At 45.5% G+C, this 22,465-nt stretch overlaps 1 protein-coding gene across 8 annotated transcripts in view; it reads right to left on the reverse strand.

The window, feature by feature from the left end:
- The window catches only part of NVL (nuclear VCP like), a 102,872-nt gene that overhangs the window by 29,960 nt on the left and 50,447 nt on the right, over nucleotides 1–22,465 (reverse strand). For 6 of the 8 annotated variants that reach the window (XM_080823804.1, XM_080823799.1, XM_080823800.1 and 3 more), the window contains 2 exons: nucleotides 20,561–20,660; nucleotides 3,429–3,535 (listed from right to left, as the gene is read on the reverse strand). In XM_080823804.1, the coding sequence (XP_080679930.1) occupies nucleotides 3,429–3,535; nucleotides 20,561–20,660 (207 nt within the window). Of the gene's footprint in view, nucleotides 1–3,428; nucleotides 3,536–19,194; nucleotides 19,770–20,560; nucleotides 20,661–22,465 lie in introns of those variants that run through there. The other 2 variants (XM_080823803.1, XR_013967972.1) reach the window with 2 other exon arrangements.

The raw sequence follows: 22,465 nt of genomic DNA on the forward strand, positions 1-22,465 counted from the left end.
TGCCCAAAGGACCACTGTCTCTAATTCTACACTCTTCCTCCTAAATCTCCACATTTACGCCAGGTAAATGGTTCTTTAACCACCCCGCGATACACTATATGCTCGCAAGAGAACATCTGGAAATACAAGGCTGGGACCGACACAGGATGGGGCCTGAGACCGTCGAGGGGCTCACCGCCATCTGAGAACGTCCACACTCACAGCCACCCTGCTGAACACACACGATGTCACAGAACATGGACATCAACAAACACAGTGCCCTGCATCATGATGTCTGCATGCAGACAGTGCAGCGTCCAAGCGACCAGACCCCTGTCCCACTGAGACATGTGAGTGACAGCTGCTTCTTCAGCAATCTCTGTCCCTGTGGTCCAGCTTTCCTTCCAGGTGAGACTGAAGACACTCTATCACAGCAGTATGGCCACCTTAAAGCGACCTGGAACAAAGGCCCCTGCACCCTCCCCAAACCTGAGACCACAAACCACTGAACCCATGGAGCCAAATGCCCATAGCTCTCCCCGCGCAGCTGGTCCGACAACGCGTGGGGCTGGTGGATGGACCGAACCGGACCACACAGATGAAGCCCTGTAACCCTACCCCTGGGCCACCCGGTGCCCATATATCAGTGGACTTTCTTCTTCACGTAGCTGAAACCCCTGGGCAGCTCAGCCCCTCTACTGCCCTCCATGCCGCAGGAATGAATGGGCCTGTGTTGCTTTGTAAGCGTGCGTGTCACCCTCTGGTCTAGGAGACGTGCTCCTCAGAGGGGAGGCCTGAGTCCGAGGGTTTCCCGTCCTCAGCAAGCCCACACCATCAGGAGCACATACTTCCCGTGCACAGCATTCTATTACCTTCTTTTCTCGATAACTTTGCCTTTGAGGTGGGGTGATTTTACCAAAGTCTGAGGGCTAATAACTGTGGCAAATGGCACTGGGATTCTAGCTGAAGGACGTGTCAGGCTGTCCCGTGGTGCTGAGCAGCCCACAGAGGAGAACACGAGGGAAACAGCAATTGGTCATCACTGTGGGTCTGAATGTGTGCAGCCCTGAGCACCCACAGCTCCCGTCAGGCATGCCTCCTCCACTCCGTGCCTGTATTTAGTGCTCGCCCAGGGGCAAGAGTGGAAGGATTTTCCAGCCACCAGAACTACCGGGAGCTCATGGAAACAAATTAGGAGGACGTGCACGTGCTTGTGTGTCTGTGTTTGTACACACACACTTTAACCAAAGCAAACAACGCCTCAGAGACAGCTCCGGGAAGGAGCCCGGACAGGGACGAAATGCTGTGTGCACTTGTCACAGAACCCGCTGGCCACAGAGACCCAAGGACGCATGTGACAGCAGGGCTACTTGGCTGTGGCTCTGAAGACGTCCTGGGTCAGGTACTTTGTGCTGTGGGGCTGTTCGGCATACCATCGCCCCCACCTGGGCCCCAAACGTGTGTCCCCAGATGCTGCCCAGGAGGTGGACTATTGGGAGTCAGGCTGCCCTGTGTCAAGAGCCCTGGACCAAGCCATGTGTCTTCATGTCTCTAACAAGAAGCCATGCTGGTGGCGGCTAGAGGGCTCTCCTGACCTCCCAGGCTCAAGCCGACTCTCGCCAGGAGACTGACCAAGCACCAGAACCTCCTCCTTCCCAGACCCTCACCCACTCAGTGGCCCAAACAGAGAGTTTCTCCTGCTCTGTCTTTGCCCCTCAACTCTACAGTCAGTCCAGCATCCTATTCGTTCACACCAGACCCAGTTCTCACATGTGTCCTTTTTGCCGTGCTGGACACGGCTTTGCGTCTGGCACACCTCCCTTCACAGCCTCTGGCTTCACTTCCTCCAAGCAGTCTTCCAGACAGCTCTCACTGGGGCCTCCACCCAGAAGGCTGTTCCCCCTTGCACCCTTCACGTCCCCTTGCGCCCCCTCCTTTGGAAGGTAGCAGCAGACACTCACTGCTCTACGCAGTTTTAGGTAATGAAAGCCTGGAATCTTCCTCTGCCATTACAGAAAGAGAATACTACACATGTGTAAGGTTTAACGTTTACTAGTGGCAACCAAATAAAGGCATGAACCATTTTGTCCCACTCTTTATTTCAGCTCAGCTCGTAATCTCAGGGTCGGGAGACTGAGTCCTGCTCAGCATGAAGTCTGTTTAAGACTCTCCCTCTCCACCTGCTCCCTCACCCCTACTCTCTCTCGAACAAACAAATAAAAAATCTTAAAATAAAAACAAGGAGTGGGGAAAAAAAAGAAGTGGTTCTGCTGCTTACTGGTTTTCCTGATCTTTTTACATTTTTAACCCTTAGGGTGCTATTTTAGGAAATACTATCATTTATGGAAAAAAACATTTACTGGAGGTTTGATAATTGTTTTAGCTTTGCCTTTTCTTAATTAAAAAAAGGTTGGGGCACCTGGGTGTCTCAGTCGTTAAGCATCAGCCTTCAGCTCAGGTCATAATCCCGGGTCCTGGGATCGAGCCCCACATCGGGCTCACTGCTCAGTGGGAAGTCTGCTTCCCCCTCTCCCACTCCTCCCTTTGTATTCCCTCTCTTGCTGTCTTTCTCTTTGTCAAATAAATAAAATCTTAAAAAAAAAAGATTAAAAAAATGTCAATGCACATTATTTTTGTAGCAATACAATTTAGGGTGATTTGCTTTCTTCTTTGTATTTTGTCCATATTGTTTATTATTTTTATAACAACAGCAACATGAATACTATACAGGCATCATAAAGCTGGTGTGCACCAGGGGTGACTGGCTAGCTCAGTTGGTAGAGTGTTGACCCTTCATCTTGGGGTCATGAGTTCGAGGCTCATGTTAGGTGTAGTTTACTTAAAATAAAGGAGGAGGGATCCAGGGTGGTGCAGCTGGTTGAGCGCCCGATTCTTGGTTTCAGCTCAGGTCATGATCTCAGGGTTATGGGACTGAGCCCTACATCAGGCTCTGCGCTCAGTGCAATTGGCCTGAGATTCTCTCCCTCTGGCCCTCCCCCAACGCACTCACATTCTCTCTCTCAAATAAATAAAATCTTTTAAAAAAAAAGTTGGCCTATACAAACATGGAGGATAGATTCAACACTGTGATTGAGACTCAGTTTCCATGGATATTTATAACGGGCCTGTATCTATTCACTTCTCAGCTACAAAAGTTTCTATTCCATTTAAAATTCCTCTAAGGGCAATTTCTCTAAAGTAACAATCAAAGATTCAAAAGAACAAAAAAGTGTGATTAGAGTAAAATCTCAAATATATCAGTCAAGCACTTAACTCTAAATATCCCTTTTATTTTAAGCAAATAAAATGAATGGACAGTCTCTTCAATTATCTAAACCATTCACCTTTTCTTTGGGAGACAGAGGCTGAACAAGTATTTAAAGCTACAGATACCTGTGTGTATCTAAAAGGAGAAAAACACATGAAACCATGCCATTTCCTTTACTCACTTTTGTAATGGTTTTTAGGATGGCCAGACGGTCTGCGGGAGGTGGCAAACCCACAAACAGTGTTTTGTCCAGGCGTCCAGGGCGCAGGATCGCAGGGTCAATGATGTCTAGAGAAGATGGGAGGGTCAAGTCTTCAATAAATTAAATATAATCTTTTAAAAAATATAACTAACATGAGATGTGGGAAGACGACTTTTTAAAAAGAAAAAATTGATAAATTAGACTTTATTAAAATTAAAAGTTCCTCCTCATGAAAGTATATCCTTCAGAAAAGTCCAGCCCATGTTTCTGCCCAAACCCGCGAGCCACCAGGGTTCTCTGACTCAGATGAGGACCCGCCACGTGAGCCTGGAATTCCGGCGGGATTCTCTCCTTCCTCTGACCCTGATAACTTGTCCCCGTTCTGGCGGGGGGCCTCCCATTACCCTGTCCTCAGGGGCCAAATGTCACAACCTCTGACTGGCCCCATCTCTGAACTTCCCCTCTCTGGGACCCACTGCAATGCCCCTAGGGTTATCTTCTAAAACACCTGCCGACCACTCGCTGTGGCAGAACCAAGCCCGTATCTCTCACCACAGGAGGAAGGCCCTTAAGGACCTGATCCTCCCATCCTAGTTCCATCTCTCCTCACAGCCTCCCCAACTCCCACACCCCACTGACCAGACCTCTCTCTCTCCATTCCCTAAACAACCTAGAAGCCTCAAGCCTTCTTCTCTTTGCTCTCAGTGGTTCCTTTCTCCGAAATACTTTCTTCCTCATTTACACATAGTGGGATTCTCAAACAATGCTTCCTCCAGGAAGTCTTCCCTGAGTCCCCCAGAAGAAACTCTTGCCCCCGTACAAACGAGTCTTGCCCTCACCAGACTCTTGGTAGCAGGAGCAAAGAGTAAGCTCCAAACTCTGCCTGACATTGAAGTTCACTAGGTACATTCCTGATTCCTCCGTGAAGAGGCCCTCAACCATTCCAGAGAGGCTTCACATAGCTCACTATGATAAGACCATTGTTCACGCACAAATGCACCTATAAATAATGGGTCTCGTGTTTTCTAATGAACACACTCAGACTTAACCATTAATTTATTCCATAAAGAGATAGAGTTCTTTGTAGCTTAAATTCTGTTAATTTTGTTCTTCAGTTCCCTTGGGGAAGCTAAATACTTAATTCAGTGATCTTTTGATGTTCAACACAATATTGGACTTTCTCTTGAGATGCTAGGATATACTACTTGGAAGTAAGGAAGAAAAGGAAAGTTGATTGCATAAGCCCTGCAGCACGATAATGGAGTGCTATCCCACAGGCCTGAGCGCCCTCTTACCCTACAGGGCAAAGGACCCCACACGCTCAGGTCTCAGAAAACCTCTGCAGTTTAAAAACTTACCGAGGACTGCATTGTGGCCTTTCCCTGCTGCTCTTCCCTGAAACCCTCAGTCCCCAGGCAGCCGCTCATTGGTTCTGTCACTACAGGTTAGTTCACATTTTCTAGAATTTCACTGATGTGTAAGCACGCTCTATGTACTCTGCTTTCTTTTACTCAACAGAATTGTTTTCAGGTTCCCCTAAGTTCTTGCGTGCCTTAGTACTTGATGCTTTCTTTATGGTTGGGGAGTATCGCCCTGTGTGGATATGACTCGATTTATTCTTCCATTGCTCTGCTGATCACCATTTGGTTTCCAGTTCTGGAGCACTCATGTACCAGTCTTGGTGTGTTTCCCTTGCTAAGTGTGGCACGCAGAGCAGTATGGCTACATCCCACCACAGCGGTAGCCTGAAATTTAAAAACACCAACAAACTGTTTTCCAGACTAGCTGTGCCACTTTACATTCCCCTGTCCTTGCCAATACTTGGTATAGTCGTTTTCATTTTAGATAGTTATTCTAAGATTTGTAGTGGGATCTCACTAGCATCTCCCTGAGGACTAATGAGGCCGAGCACATTTTCAGGTGTATCTGCTGCCTGTATACCCATGACAGGGAAGGGTCTGTGCAGTGTTCAGCCAATTTTTAATGTTCTTCAGTTGTTGCGTTTTGAGAATCCATTCTACGTTCCAGATATAAATCCCTGATCACATATACACTTTGTAAGTATATTCTCCTAGTCAGTGTAGTTTTGTCCTTGTGTTCCCTCAGTGGCATCTTGTGAAGAACAGTTCAATTTATCTTTTTGCTCTAAAAGATTGTGCGTTTGGGGTCACATCTAAGCAATCTTCACTTAATCCAAGGTAGGAAACATTTCTTTCCTGTTTTCTTCCTGGAATTTTACAGCTGTGAGTTGTCACTGATCTTTGATCCATTTTGAGGTAATTTTTATGCGTGGTAAGAGGTGTGTGTATTAAAGGTGATTTTTCTTGTATATGGCTTTGTTTTTTTTAAGATTTTATTTATTTATTTGACACAGAGAGAGAGACAGTGAGAGAGGGAATATAAGCAGGGGGAGTGGGAGAGGGAGAAGCAGGCTTCCTGCAGAGCAGGGAGCCCAATGTGGGGCTCGATCTCAGGGCGCTGGGATCATGACCTGAGCTGAAGGCCAACGCTTAACGAATGAGCCACCCAGGTGCCCCATCTTTTCTTTATTAAAGATTTTATTTATTGGGCACCTGGGTGGTTCAGTGGGTTAAAGCCTCTGCCTTCGGCTCAGGTCATGATCCCAGTTCTGGAATCAAGCCCTGAATCAGACTCTCTGCTCAGGAGGGAGCCTGCTACCCACCCCCCACCACCAACCTCTGCCTATTTGTGATCTGTCTGTCAAATAAATAAATAAGATCTTTAAAGGAAAAAAAAAAGATTTTTACTGATTTGAGAAACAGAGAGCACACAAGTAGGGTGGGTGAGGGGCAGAGGGAGAAGCAGACTCCCCGCTGAGCAGGGACAACCCCTCCCCCGAGCCAGTGCAGGGCTTGATCCCAAGACCCTGGGATCATGACCTGAGCCTAAGGCAGATGCTTAACTGATTAAGCCACCCAGGCACCCCATGCATAGGATATCTGATTGTTCCAGCACTTTGTTGAAAAGGCTATTCTTTGTCCACTGCGTGGCCTTTGTGCATGTGTTTTTTTTAAAGATTTTTATTTATTAATTTGAGAGAGAGAGAGGGAGGTAAGAGCAAGCACGCGTGCTCATGGTGGGGTGGGGGGTGAGGAGCAGAGGGAGGGGGACAAGCGGACCCACCATTGACCACAAAGCCGGACATAAGACTCAATTTCATGACCCCAAGATAATGACCTGAGCTGAAACCAAGAGTCAGACGTGTAACCAACTGTGACACCCAGTCACCCTTGCATGGCCTTCATGTTTTTTAAGAACTCAATTATTCCAAGACATGGAGCAGTATTTTTAGATCCTACCATGTTTCAGAGATGTGTAAATCTGTGGTTATGCCAGTATCACGTGGTAAAACGTGTTTTAACTTAAGAATACAAGTGGATCTTAAAGCCAGTTCTGCAAGCTCAAAAGTAAGCCTGGTGGCCCAATTATTAGCAAACATTCTTAGGGGGTGCCTGGGTGGCTTAGTCAGTGAAGCATCTGCCTTTGGCTCCGGTCATGATCACAGGGACTGGGATCGAGTCCCACATTGGGCTCCCTGTTCAGTGAGGAGTTTGCTTCTCCCTCCGCCTGCCTGTGACCTTGCGATAGGCAGTGATTTTTTAAAGATATGACATGACAACAAAAGTGCATGTGATTTTAAAAAATTAATAAATTGGACTTCTCCAAAACTTAAAATGAAAAGACAACCCATAGACTGGGAGAAAACATATGCAAATCACTTATCTGGTGTAGACTCCTATCTAGAATAATTAAGTCTTACCACTCCATGACAACGCATAACCCAAGTGAAAAGAACATACACTACAGTGAAATACTACCTCATACCCACTAGAATGGCTATACTCAGAAAGAAAGACATAAGAAGTGTTGGCGAGGATGTGGAGAAATCGTAACGCCCACACACTGCTTTGTTACAATTGCTAGCAGGAATGCAAAATACTGCGGAAAAGTCTGGCTGTTTCTTGAAATGGTAAACACAGTCACCACGTGGCCCAGCAATCCCACTCCTGGGTATCTACCCCACAGAAATTTTAATATATGTCCACACAAAAATTTGTACCTGGATGTTTACAGCAGTATTATCACAACCCCCAAGTGGAAAAAACCTAAATGTCCACCAACTGGAGAATGAATCAAATGTTGTATACCCACACAAGGCACCCTCATCCGGCAAGAGGGACGAAGCATTGCTACGTGCTAGCTATGGTCTGCAACATGGGATGCTAGGTGAAGGCAGGTGGACTTGACAGCCCCATCACATAAGTGAGCCAGGACAGGGAAGCCTACATAGTCAGAAGTGCTGGAGGTGAGCGGGGGATGGCGAGTAATGGCCAACGACAGATTGCTTTTTAGGGTGACAGAAATGTTCTAAAATCAGATGATTAGGATGGCCGCAGGAGTCTATAAATACACTCAATACCACTGAATCTTGTGAAGTTATCTGAATCTGGTAAAGTTAACGCTACGTCACCTCTCAATCAAGTGGATTTCCTTACAGACTGGATCCATCCTCAGGCTAATGAGACCATGAATAATGTGTTGAGTGAAAATTATTACAAGGTGGGTCAGCCTTCATGAAAGAAAAGTAGGCCTCTTCTTATAATTCACTAAACAAATACTTCCTGGGTTCTCTCATGTATCAGGTTCCTGTGACCCAGCAGAAGTGAGGCTGGGGCCCAAGTCATCTTTAAAAGGGAAGTATCCTGGGGCACCTGGGTGTCTCAGTGGGTTAACCCTCTGCCTTCGGTTCAGGTCATGATCTCAAGAGTGCTGGAATCAAGCCCCGCATCAGGCTCTCTGCTCAGCAGGGAGCCTGCTTCCTCCTCTCTTTGCCTGCCTCTCTGCTTTGTTGTGATCTCTCTCTCTCTGTCAAATAAATAAAATATTATATATATATATATATATATATATATATATATATATATATATATATAAGTACTGTGCCAAAGGGCAAAACACACAGGTCTGACCATGGCCCCAAGGCACCGCCATGACCCAAGACTGGATAGGTAAGGAAACAAGGCAGTTTACTTGGAACTCGAAGTGGCTAAATATCCTACGAGATGAAGTGAATCTCTTCCATGTAAGCCATCCCCCTGTCACCCAAGAGTTGCGAAGGGCTTACAGCAGATGGGGATCCTCAACTAGAAGCTTTCTGTCAAAATGTGAAACTTCAGAGCTAATTCTTGTCCAGAAACTTATCATAAAGGACCTTTTTCTTCACCTGAGCTGTACACCAGGGGCAGAAACTTTCTGGATTGTGTGTGGCTACAGTAGCACACAGATCCTTGCTGAGCGGAAGAATGAGTAATAAGCTGGTGGGGCTCTTTGGGTCTCACCCATCTCCGTGCCAGGCACCCGCATTTATAACCAGCAAGACGGGGGATGAAGTGGGAACGGACAGTCCCTTGGAGCCAGTATGGAAGAAGGGAGGTGAGTCAGGACATCTGTGGTCTAGCTGTACTCTGTGGGGACAGCATGGGAAGCAGGGTATCTCCAGGGCAGGGTGTGGACTCTGGTGGACCACACAACAAAGGAGAGCTATGGCAGGGCCACAGGGCAACCACAGGTGGAAGGGTGACACAGCAACCTTTCACTTACTTTCTAAAAACCAGTAGCTCAAAAAGTAGGGGAAAAATTAAGACAGAAATATAAACTAGGAGAAAAGAAGACATTTAAAAGTCCAATCCAGGGTGCCTGGGTGGCTCAGTGGGTTAAAGCCTCTGCCTTTGGCTCAGGTCATGATCCCAGGGTCCTGGGATCCTGGGGATCCAGGGGAAGGCTTCCCCTTCCCCTGCACAGTCAGAGAAGGCCTCAAAGGAGAAAATGTAAGTTAATACTCAACCTTTCAAAACACTCAAATGTCCAGAACACAAGTGAAAATTACTTGAAACAAGACCCAGAAAAAAACTCAACTTTAATGAGAAAAGAAACACAGAAGGTGGACCACTGACATGACCCAGGTGTTGGAGTCAGTCACCTGGCAAGGGTTTTACTACAGCCACAATAAAAGTACTTATGGGAGGGGCACCTGGGTGGCTCAGTGGGTTAAGCCACTGCCTTCGGCTCAGGTCATGATCTCAGGATTCTGGGGTCGAGTCCCGCATCTGGCTCTCTGCTCAGCAGGGAGCCTGCTTCCCTCTCTCTCTCTCTCTCTCTCTCTCTGGTTACTTGTGATTTCTCTCTGTCAAATAAATAAAATCTTCAAAAAAAAAAAAAAAGTACTTATGGGAAAATCATGAACAGGCTTGAAACAAATGAAAAAAAAAAAGAAGTCTCAGCAAAGAAAGAGAAGACGTAAAGAAGTAAACAGAAAAATTTCAGTGGCAAAACTGAGCAAACAAAAGGAAAACCTCACTGGACAGGCTCAGCGGAACCATGGAGACAACAGAGAGAATCAGTGAACCTGAAGAACAGAAATTACCAAATCTGAACAACACGGAGAAAACAGAGGATGGAAAGAACCAGCAACAAAGCCTCAGGGACCTATGGGACTATAACAAAAGATCTAACATGTGTGTCACAGGAGTCCCAGGAGGAAAAGAGAAAGAGCTAAAAGAAGTATTTGAGGGGCACCTGGGTGGGCTCAGTATCTTGGTTTTAGCTCAGGTTGTGATCTCAGGGTCATGGCATTAAGCCCCGCATCAGGCTCTGTACTGGGCATGGAGCCTAGTTGGATTCTCTCTCCCTCTGTCTCCAATAAATAAATAAAATATTTAAAAAACAGAAATAAAAAATTAAAAACAAAAGCAGAGAACAGTGACACCACCCTCCCTGTGCAGTTAGGACATTCAAAGGAGAGCTAGTCTATGTTCAGAAATCACAAGCACTGGCAGGACGTGGCACAATTTTCAGGTACTGGGAGAGAGAACAGTCAACCCAGAACTGACTATCTAGCATAGACAGACTTCAAGAAAGAAACTGAGATCAAGACATTCACAGGTAAATGAAAACCAAGAAAATTTGCTACAAGCTGAACATACCTAAAAGAATAGCTCAAGGAAGTTCCTAAAACAAAAAGGAAATGATAGAAAAAAATTAGGAACACCAGAAAAGAAAAACTACGGGAAGAGTAAAAATGTATACTAAATGTAAATGCTGTAAATACACCAATTAAAAGGCAAAAATTGGCAGAGTGGATTTTAAAAAGGACCTTGGGGTGCCTGGGTGGCTCAGTGGGTTAAAGCCTCTGCCTTCAGCTCAGGTCATGATCCCAGGGTCCTGGGATCAATCCCCGCATCAGGCTCTCTGCTCAGCAAGGAGCCTGCTTCCCTTCCTCTCTCTCTGCCTGCCTCTCTGACTACTTGTGATCTTTGTCTGTCAAATAAATAAAATCTTTTAAAAAAATAAAATAAAAAGAACCTTATCTGCTGTTTATAAGAAACTCACTTCACATGTAATGACATCAACAGGTTGACAGTAAATGGATAGAAAAGATACACCATGGAAACATCAATCAAAAGAAATCAGAAACGGCTGTATTAATAGCAGATAAAATACACTTCAAAAGAAACCTGTCAGGGGACCGAGAAGGACTTAATGTAATGACAGAATATACAGATCAGCCCACCAAAAGACAGTTCTAAATGAATATGCACAACAGAACCGCAAAGATGTGCAGCCAACAGGACTGAAAGGAGCATCGAAACACCCACAATTACAAGTTAGGCACTTTACGGTAAGGATGTTTCTTTCTTTAAAGATTTTATCTTTAAGTAAACTCTACACCCAGTGTGGGGATCAAACTCACAACTGAGATCCAGAGTCACACGCTCCACCAACTGAGCCAGACAGTTGTCCCTGTTTCATTTTTAAAGAAGCTGCCAGACTGTCTTTCAGGTGGCTGTACCATGTTGCGTTCCTGCCACCAACAAGTGAGAGCTCCGGTTGCTCCATATTGTCACCACTCAGAGTTGTCTGTGTTTGGATTTCAGCCATCCCAGTAGGTGCGCAATGGCATCTCTACTGTTTTAATTTTTTTTAATTTTTTAAGATTTTATTTATTTATTTGACAGAGAGAGATCACAAGTACACAGAGAGGCAGGCAGAGAGAGAGAGGAGGAAGCAGGCTCCCTGCTGAGCAGAAAGCCCGATGTGGGGCTCGATCCCAGGACCCTGAGATTATGACCTGAGCTGAAGGCAGAGGTTTAACCCACTGAGCCACCCAGGCACCCATATCTCTACTGTCTTAATTTGCATTTCCTTAAAAACATACGATGCTGTTGAACATTTTTTCATGTCTTTATCTGCCATCTGTACATCTTCACTGCTGAGGAGTCTGCTTAGATCTTTACCACATCTGTTTGTTTTCTCATTATTGAGTTTTTAAGAGTTCTTTGTACATTTTGGATATCAGCCTTAGTCAATTTAGGCTCTTATAACAAAATATCACACACTGGGTGGCATGATACACAACAGAAATTTGTTTCTCACAGTTCTGGAAGCTGAAGTCTGAGGTCAGGGTGCCCCCGTGGCTGGGTTCCAGGAAGAGCCCTCTTATGGGCTGCAGCCTATGCCATCTCCTCATTGTGTCCCTTTTATAAGGGTGCTAATCCCCCTGATGAAGGCCCAGCCACAGACCTCACTACCAAAAAACCCATCTTCTATATCCTGACATCTGGGGTAAAGATTTCCACATAATAAATTTGGGGTGGGGATACAACATTCAGTCCACCGCACAGTCCTTTATCAGGTATGTGTTCCACAAATATTTTCTTCCAGTTTGTGTCTTGTCTTTTTATCCTCTTAACCATGTCTTTTTTTTTTTTAATTTTATTTATTTATTTGACAGACAAGAGACCACAAGTAGGCAGAGAGGCAGGCAGAGAGAGAGGAGGAAAGAGGCTCCCCACAGAGCAGAGAGACCGATGTGGGGCTCGATCCCAGGACCCTGGGATCATGACCTGAGCTGAAGGCAGAGGCTTTAACCCACTGAGCCACCCAGGTACACCATCGTTTTTTGTTTTTCTTTTAAAGATTTTATTTTTATTTATTTGACACACAGCGATAGATCACAAGTAGGCAGAGAGGCAGGCAGAGAGAGAAGGAAAAGCAGGCTCCCTGCCGAGCAGAGAGCCCGATGCGGGCCTCTATCCCAGGACCCCGAGACCATGACCTGAGCCGAAGGCGGAGGCTTAACCCACTGAGCCACCGAAGCGCCCTAACCATGTCTTTCATAGAAGAAAAGTTTCTCACCATATGAAGTTCAACGTATCAATTTTTTTCCTTTACGGATTGTGCTTTGGGTGTTGCATCTAAAAGTTACAACAAACCCAAGTTCAACTGAAATTTCTCCTGCTCTCTTCTAGGAGTTTTATTGTTTTGTACTGTATATCTGGGTATATGATCCATTTCGAGATAGTTTTTGTGAAAGGCGTTAAGATCTGTGTCTTGAGTCATTTTTTGCATGTGAGGACCCAGTTGTTCCAGTGTCATTTCTTGAGATTATCCTTTCTCCACTCAATTGCCTTTGCTCATTTATCAAAAACCAGTTGACTATATTTGTGTGGGTCTACTTCTGGCTTCTGCTCTGTTCTACTGATTTATCTCATTTTTTTCTTTCACCAATACCGCACTGTCTGGATCACTGTAGTTTTATACTAAGTCTTGAAGTCGGGTAGTGTCAGTCCTCCAACTTTGTTCTTCTCCTTCAATACTGTGTTGGCCATCCTGGGCTTTTTGCCTCTCCATACAAACTCTAGAATGTTTATCCACAAAATAACCTGCTGATTGTGAGTAGGGTTGCTTTGTTTTTTTTTTTAATTTTTTTTTTAAATTTTTTTTAAAAGATTTTATTTATTTATTTGACAGACAGAGATCACAAGTAGGCAGAGAGGCAGGCAGAGAGAGAGGAGGAAGCAGGCTCCCAGCTGAGCAGAGAGCCCGATGCGGGGCTCGATCCCAGGACCCTGGGATCATGACCCGAGCCGAAAGCAGAGGCTTTAACCCACTGAGCCACCCAGGCGCCCCGAGTAGGGTTGCTTTGAATCTATAGATCAAGTTGGAAAAACTGACAGTCTTGACAGTATTGTTTTCCTATCTATGAACACCTCTCCATTTATTTATATATTCTCTGATTTCTCTCATTAGAGTTTTGTACTTTTTCCTCATATAGATTTTTTAAAAATATTTTTATTTACTTATTCGACAAACAGAGATCACAAGTAGGCAGAGAGGCAGGCAGAGAGAGGAGGAAGCAGGCTCCCCGCTGAGCAGAGAGCCCGATGTGGGGCTCGATCCCAGACCCTGAGATCACGACCTGAGCAGAAGGCAGAGGCTTTAACCCACTGAGCCATCCAGGTGCCCCATTTTTCTTTTCTTTTTTTTTTTTTTTAAGATTTTTATTTATTTATTTGACAGCTAGAGATCACAAGTAGGCAGAGAGGTAGGCAGAGAGAGAGGAAGGGAAGCAGGCTCCCTGCCAAGCAGAGAGCCTGAAGATTTTTTTAAAGATTTTATTTATTTATTTGGCAGAGAGAGAGCGACCATGAGAGCAGGAAGACAAGTAGGGGAGTGGGAGAGGGAAAAGCAGGCCTCCTGCCGAGAGCTGGGAGTCTGAGGCTGGGCTTGATCTCAGGACCCTGGGATCATGACCTTAGCCGAAACCAAGAGTCAGAGGCTTAGCCAACTGGGCCACCCTGAAGCCCCTCCTCATATAGATCTTGTACATATTTTGTTAAGATTTACACCTAGACCTACTTACCTTCCTTCCTTCAAGCGGTAGTATAAATGGTATTTTGTGTCGTTTTAAGAAGATTTATTCATTTTTATTTGAGAGGGAAAGAGAGAGAACATGAGCAGGGAGAGGAGCTGAGAAAAAGAGAAGCAGACTCCCTACTGAGCGTGGAGCCCCATGTGGGGCTCAATCTCAGGAACCTGAGAATCCTGACCTGAGCCAAAACCAAGAGTCAGATGCTTACCTGAGACACCCAGGCACCCCAATGGTATTGTGTTTTTAATTTCAAATTCCAATTGTCCATTGCTGATATATGCCAACTGATTTTTGACAAAGGTGCAAAAGTGATTCAATGCAGGAACAATAGTCTTCAAAAATGATGGAGGAACTGGATATTCATAGGGGAAAAAATAAACCTAGACTTAAGTTTCCTACCTCAAATAAAAGTTAATTAAGAATAGATTATAGATTTTAAGTTGTAAAAACATAAGACTACAAAACTTTTAGAAGAAAACACTGAAGAAAATTTTGGGGACATAAGACTGAAAAAGGCTCTTAAAAATGCTCCCCAAATCAGAATATATCAAGGTAAATATTAATATACTGAAGGGGTGTCTGACTGGCTCAGTCTTCTGAACATGCAACTCTTGATCTTGGGGTCGTAGTTCAAGCATCACCTGGGGTGTAGAGATTAGGAAATAAATAAAAACTTAAAAAAATACACAGAGTCTCTTCAATTAAGAGGATGAAAGGATAAGCTGCAGAATGAGAAAAAATACTGCAAATCACGTATCTGACAAAGACTCATATCTAGAATATATAAAGAACTCTCAAAACTCAATAGTTTAAAAAAGAAAAAAAAATGTAGTCTAGGGGCACCTGGCTAGCTCAGTCAGTAGAGTAGGACTCCTGCTGTCAGGGTTCTAACTTTAAGACCCACAATGGCTATAGAGATTACTTAAAAATAAAATCTTAAAAAAAATACAATCCAATTTTAGAAAATGGGCATAAGATACAAGAGATACTTCAATGAAGAAGATACAGGATGGTAAGTAAACACACAAAAAGATGTTCTAATGGCTGATGAGCCATTAGAGAAATACAAATTACAAATTACAACCATGATGAGATACCACTATACATCCCTTAGGATAAAATATAGTGACAACACAAAATACTGGAAGGAAGCAAACCAACTGGATTTCTCATGCCATTACTGACAGAGATGTCACATGGTACAGTCACTCTGGAAAAAGGTTCGACAAGCCCTTTAAAAAAGTGAACATTGGGTTCAGTCCTTAAGCGTCTGCCTTCAGCTCAGGTCACGATCCAGGGATATGGGATCGAGCCCCGCACCGACACTCTGCTTGGCGGGGAGCCTGCTTCTCTCTCTCCCTCTGCCTGCTGCTCCCCCTGTGTGTACTCATTCTCTATCAAATAAATAAAAAAAATCTTTTAAAAAATAAATAAAAAACTGAACATATACTTCCCATATGATCCAACAACTGTGCTCCTAAACATTTATTCCAGAGAAATCAAACCTTAGGTCCACACAAGAACCTATTCACAGAGTGGAAAAACCACAACGTTGCCCTGGAAGAGAAAGGTCAAACCAACTGTGCCCTCTCCGACTCAGTACTAAAAAGGAGCAAACTGTGGAGCCATACTTGCATCTGAACCCACCTCAAAGGCATTATGCGAGATGCACACAGCCAACCTAAAAAGGCACATTTCTATGATCCCTTTTATAGTAAACTCTTGACGTGACACATGGAGGTAAGAGAGCAGGTTGGCGGTGGTGTGGAGTTATGGGAGGACACAGAGGCGGGCCATTTAGGGCAGCTCAAGGGGGATCTCAGAGCTGATGGCATAGTTCCCATGTTGACCGCTGTGGTCACTACAGGAACCTACTGCACAGAAACACATACACATTATACAAATGTCTGTTATTATACAATTGTCTGTTTCCTGGTTTTGACCTGGCACATGCTGCTAGTTACATAAAATGTAACAATTAAGATAAACTGGGTACATGGAACCCCTGTGCACTCTTTTTGTAATTTCCTGTGAACTTATAAATGCTTCCAAATACAAAATTAAAAAACCAAGAGTAGTACCATAGTTTACAAAAACAGAACTAGGAAAGAAAATGAGATGGTACCACTTCCTCACTCAAAACCCCCCAGGGCTCCCCATCTCAGCAAAGCACACGAGCCCCTTCTGCAGCCTCCAAGGCCCTGTACTCTCCTCCAGGCCCACTCGTCTCACTGCAGGCACCCCGCCTTCCAGCACGTTTTGCAACACGACCCACATGCCGACCTGGGCCTTCACACTGACTGCTCGCCCTCTACTTGGAGTGCTCTGCACAGACTCTGCACGTCTCATCCCTCAAGTCCTTTGGGTTGCTGTGAAAGAGGATGTCAGCTGCCCCCATCTGGACCACAGTCTGTACTTTCTAACAGATGAGCTCTTCTTTCCCGCTTATCTCTCTTTTTTAATTTTTTTCCAGCTTATCTCTTAACTCAGGCAAAAAACCCAGCAGGCAGAGCATCTCCTGGTGGGATCTGACACTACCCCCTCAAGCAATAAGGACTGCCCTGCCCCCAGGGAGACCCCATCCAGGACTGACCCCAAGACAAGCCTGACCTCCACTGCCCACCAGCACCCACCCACCAACCTTTGCCCCACACCTATCATCTGCAAACCTGGAGGTATTTGCAGCACTTTGGAGACCGTCTTAGACGCTAGTCCACTGTCTTCCCGGTGTTGGCATCACTGAAATGAACTCCTTTCCTGTTTTACCACCATCTGCGCCTCTGCCTTTGGTCATGTGACTGGTGAGCTGCCGAACGTGGTCTGTCCGGGATCCCCGGAACCAAGTGCTCTCACTCCCCTGAGCCCCAGCTACACATGTTCACAGACCACTTTGGAAGAAGCCTTCCCGGACCACAGTATCTAAATTAGCATTCTCCCTCCAACTACCTGTCATCCTCTACCCTCCAATCCTGGTTGTCTATAATTTACTCCAGGTGCCCCAGCTTCAGATCAGGATAGATAAAACTTTTCTGAATTGCTAGTCTTTATACAGTAAAAACCCAAGAAATACTTTATGAATGAAACAGTGAATCTGCTGAGAAATTAAAGAGCAGGACACTGATTGATGGATCTTCAGCACTAGATGGAAAGAGGGAGCTTACAATGTGCTCGATGAAAAAGAATGGGACAGAAACGTATGTCTGTAGAGTTCAAGTGACCCCATTGTTCACATTCTCCCTCTGCTGCTCTGAGTCTCCCTGTCACCCTCCCCAGCTGTGCCTTCAGGACCCATGGCGGTTTCCACCTTCCTCTCTTGGGACCCAGTGGTCACTCAGGAATGAGGACCCCAGGGGAAGCCACATGGAGGCCCAGAAAGAGGACAATGAGCGGAGGAGGGGAGATAGAGATGCCAGAGCACGGCCAGAGAAGGGGATCCTCTGGCCCGGCCACGCCAGCTGATGGTGTGTGGATCACAGAGGAACCTCCCAGATAAGCCCTTCCTGAATCCCTGACCCACAAAATTGTGGACAAAGCAAGAACGGCAATTTTCAGCCACTAAGTATTGTATTAATTTCTCATGTGGCAAAGGTCATCAGGCAAGAAGAGATTTCTGAAAGCTGGGGAGAAAGCAAGTCATAAACAATCAAACGTTGTCACAGGACAGCACACAAGGGAACAGAACTGCCACAGGCAGGCAAACAGGTGAAAAGATCTAGAACAACTATTGGATTTCTGTAGGCATCAAGGCAGTGGGATCTACTCTGGGGATAGAAGTACAGAGGAAGGGCAGAGTGAGGAAAACAATGTCAGGGATGCTGGAGGAGACAAAAAGCAGGCACCGCCTTCCTGTCATTCTTACCGTAACTGGCTAAACTCAGCACAGATAGCTCTACTCAGTCCTGGGTTTTACAACTAAGAATTTGGAGAACTGTCAAGAATTCAGAGGTACTAGAGATCAGGAAACACGACCCAGAGAAAAGGAAATGCTCCTGCACCATTTGGAAGGAGAGGATTCGAGTAAAATCCAGGGACACTGAGGACGTGCTATTCCCTAGGCTACAGATTAAGCTAAAGTGTTTATAGTAACCAAACATGGAAACAGCGAGGGCCGCTGAAGACAGAGTGGGTTATCACAGACCAGAGTGTCTTCTGGAAATCTGTATCTACTTAGAAAGGGTAGGCTATGATTCTGTGCAAATCTGAGAGAGTTTCCAGGTTTCTTCCAGGACTGCTGGGAGCGTGTGACCTCATGACCGCTCCCATGCAGTCACCCAAAGCGCTCTTGGCAATGATGAAAGTCACCGAGCAGCTACTTGCCACACCTGCTGGGAGACAGGCTGGTGGCATCATGTAACATGTGTGACAGTACTGCCAAGTAGGTATCGCTCTCCTCATCTCCCAGACGAAGAGACAGTGGTGAGCAGGATAAAGGAAGGTGTGCCAAGGCTGATGTATGATGAATACACGTGCTCTTCCTTCCTGTCAGAAAACTTCAACTCCCCAGAATCTCCTGAGGGATGAGAGTCTTTGTTACACTAATGAGAGGACCCAAGGTTGGCTCCAAGCTAATGCCAGGAAGGGCCAGGTAGCAAAAAGCCCAGCCCTGCGATTAGAGGAGTGGGATCTGGAGCCAGACCTCTGCAGAGAAGGGGCAGCATGACTATGTAATAAAACCCCCCAGAAGCTCTCTCTGGAAGCAAAGCTCAGGAGAGCTTCCCGGCTGATGAGCACACTGGGGCCAGGAGGGGGCCGTGAGGTAGGTGATCCTCTAACCCAGCTCCACGGGAAGAGGGCACCAAGGGTCTGCACTGCCCCCGGACCTGGCCCAATGTTTTCCTTTACAGCAACCTGCAACTTCTGACCCTCGAACAATGCAGGGTTAGGGACGCTGACTACCCACCTCGCCCCCGCTTCTAAAGTCTGAATGTAACTTTCGATTCCCCCAAAACCTACTAGTAGCTACTGCTGACTGGAGGCTGTGCCGATAACACCAAGTCAATCAGCACACATTTTGAATGCTCTCTGTATGATGTCCCAAATTCTTTTAATAAAGTAGAGAAAATATTAAGCAAATCACTAGGAAGAGAAAATGCAGGGGCACCTGGGTGGCTCAGTCGTTAAGCATCTGCCTTCGGCTCAGGTCATGATCCCAGCGTCCTGGGATCAAGCCCCACATTGGGCTCCCTGCTCAGCGGGAAGCCTGCTTCTCCCTCTCCCACTCCCCCTGCTTGTGTTCCTTCTCTCGCTGTGTCTCTGTCAAATAAAAAAATGAAATCTTTTAAAAAAGTTTTTTTTAAAAGGAAGAGAAAATGCGTTTACAGGACTGCACTGTGTTCATCAAGAAAAACCTGTGTACAAGTGGACCCACGTCATTCAAACCCACGCTGTTTAAGGGCCAAGTGTATGGTGCTTTCCTGCATTCCATCTGTTGTTCAACTGCAGCTGGTCAGAAGTGCGGGTGTCCCGGAGACACCACTCGAGCAGGCATGGAGAGCAGGGGACCTGGGGACTCACAGGATCTGCCAGCTCTGTGTGTGGTTGGTAACAGAGCTGAATCAGTCACCTCTCGGCAATCAGACTGCCTGGGGCTGGAACAGAACAGCAAGAGACAAAGCCATTGCCAGGACTCAAACCCCGTGCCATGAGACTCCAAAGACAGCACTGGACTCTCCTCAAAGTATAAACCTTAACATCTGTCTATTTTCCATCTGAAAATGGAGTGGTATATAATTCAGGAAGGTTTCACCTTCCAAAGGAACTTACAAGACCTGAAAGAACAATTTCATCAGCTGGACTGTTGGCCAACACGGTAATGCCCGGATGGATGCAGGGGCCACTGTGGCACCCAGAAGCTCACATGACAGCAGAGGACTGAATGACAGGAAGAGAATTCGGGACCCACAGTGAGAGCACCTGAAGCACGTCTGAAATGTGGAGCCTTTTCTAAACCCACCGTGGCTCTGAAGCTTACAAACAACTTTAAGTACAAGTTAAATGCAGGTACAGGGACAGGACGCTGGTATAAATCCTTGAAAACCCATCCTCCACCTTCAGATACAGTGAAAGGACTCTGGTTCTTTTTCCTGTGAGCTTGACAGAAACTACAGGACATAAATGCTGATAATACTTGTATGATCACGAGCGTACATTCTGAGTTTTCTGCCAACCAGACTACCTTCTGAGCATCAACACAGAGGAAAACCTCATTAAATCTAGCCAGTAATGCTGTTTTTTACTCCAGCTTACAAGGAAGCTTCCTAAGGTTTTATTTCAACTGAGGAGCCAAAAAGCGATTTCCTAAACTTAATCTTCCGTTACTAGGCTGTATGTAAATCCCATGGTTTTCAAATGCTTCAAGTTTTGAGAGCTGTCTCCTCACCTGGCCGGTTGGTGGCCGCCAGAATGAAAACCTGCTGCCGAGCTTCCAGACCGTCCATCTCGGTAAGTAGCTGATTCACCACCCGGACACTTGCTCCCGTCTAAAAATAAATAAATACAACTCCATCAGTTCCCGATAAAAAGAAAAACACATCACCATGTTTTTGCACATGAAATGGCGTATTTGCAAACTTGAATGAAAGCTTTGGTCAAGAGGTAACAGTAATCACTTTTCTGAGAGGTGCTGTGCAAAACACGTTCCCATCAGGAACTCCCCCAAGTCCTGTTATCCCTTGTTCCAGAAGGAGGAAACTGAGGCTCAGAGAGGCCACCTGTCCAGGCCTCCCAGCTAAACACGGGCAAGACTGGCTGACCTGAGTCTCCTGCCTCTGAGTTATCCAAAGACCTGCTGGCTGCAATGGATTTCCTGTGGGGCACAGGTACACTCAGCACAAAGGGATCACCTAGGATGTGAGATGCTCCAGATCCTTGGGCTGGGGCATGGAGGCTTTTCCTCTTTTCCTGAAAGCCAACAGGACAAAGCAGAGCTACCCCGGGGCAACATCCAAGAGAAAGATCTGGGGAGGTAGTGGACAGAGGGGTAACCCACTTGGACACAGAAACGTACTAAATGCACAATGGAGATGAGGAAAGTGGGTTGTCTGTTCACGCATCTGTGTGTGTGTGTCTCTGTGCATCTGTGTCTGTGTCTCTATGTGTCTGTATGTCCGTGTGTCTGTGCATGCATTTGTGTCTGTGTCTGTGTCTCTGTGTGTGTGTCTGTGTGTCTGTCATGACTGCCCTTCTTCAACACAAAGTCCACGGGCAGAGGTGGTCATGACTTTACAGGCGGATTTCTCCAGAAAGTAGCTGGTGCACATTACCACCCCTGGGAGACGCAACACCAACATCTCAGAGGATGAAGATAATTATAATCCAGACGCGAAACCGTCCAGCAGCACGGATAAAAACAAAACCCTGTCCCACCTCAACAAGACGAAACTCTCAGAATTTGCAGGAATAGGATGACAGGCTTTACTATATTAAAATTTTAACACTGTATGTAATAAGCAAATTAAAGGTAAGTAAAAAGACTGGGGAAAAAGGCACCAACACACGTAACTGGACAATGGACTCATTTCTGGAGCACACAAAAGCTCTTATAAATCAGAACAAAATTTCAAGAGCAAAAAGGTCAACATATCTGGTCAGGCAAATTATAGAAGATGAAATACACATTCACTGAAGACAATCAATCTTACTGACAAGCGTGGACATGACTACTAAGATTTAATATCATGTTTTGCCAAAAAAAATTGACAAGAATTGTTTAGATGGGTGTTACCCATTGCTGACAAAGGCACAGGAGATGGTTATTTTCACAAACTGTTGGTGGGTATGCATAACTGGTAGTTTTTGTGAAGGATGATTCAGTGTTAGCCTTCAGAACATAATACATACACATCTACGCTGAGATCCCACTTCTGAAACTCCCCCATGTGCACAGAAATATGTAATGATAATGTTACTTCAGTTCTGTTTGTAAGAGAAAGAACTGGAAACAGTGTGATTTAAGAAATACTTGTTTCCAGACTGTGGAATATTTATGCAATCGTTAAAAAATTAAGTTATTAAGTACATGGGAAAATTGTCAAGATGAATGACCATGTTTGTGTAAAAAAACAAGTCTAGGGGCGCCTGGGTGGCTCAGTGGGTTAAGCCTCTGCCTTCGGCTCAAGTCATGATCTCAGGGTCCTGGGATCGAGCCCCACATCAAGGCTCTCTGCTCACCAGGGAACCTGCCTCCCCCTCTCTCTGCCTGCCTCTGCCTACTTGTGATCTCTCTCTATTTCTGTCAAATAAGTAAACAAAATCTTTTTTTTTTTTTGCCTTTTGATTTTTTATA

The sequence above is a fragment of the Martes martes genome (assembly GCF_963455335.1).
Source record: "Martes martes genome assembly, chromosome: 15".
NCBI classification, from domain to species: domain Eukaryota; kingdom Metazoa; phylum Chordata; class Mammalia; order Carnivora; family Mustelidae; genus Martes; species Martes martes.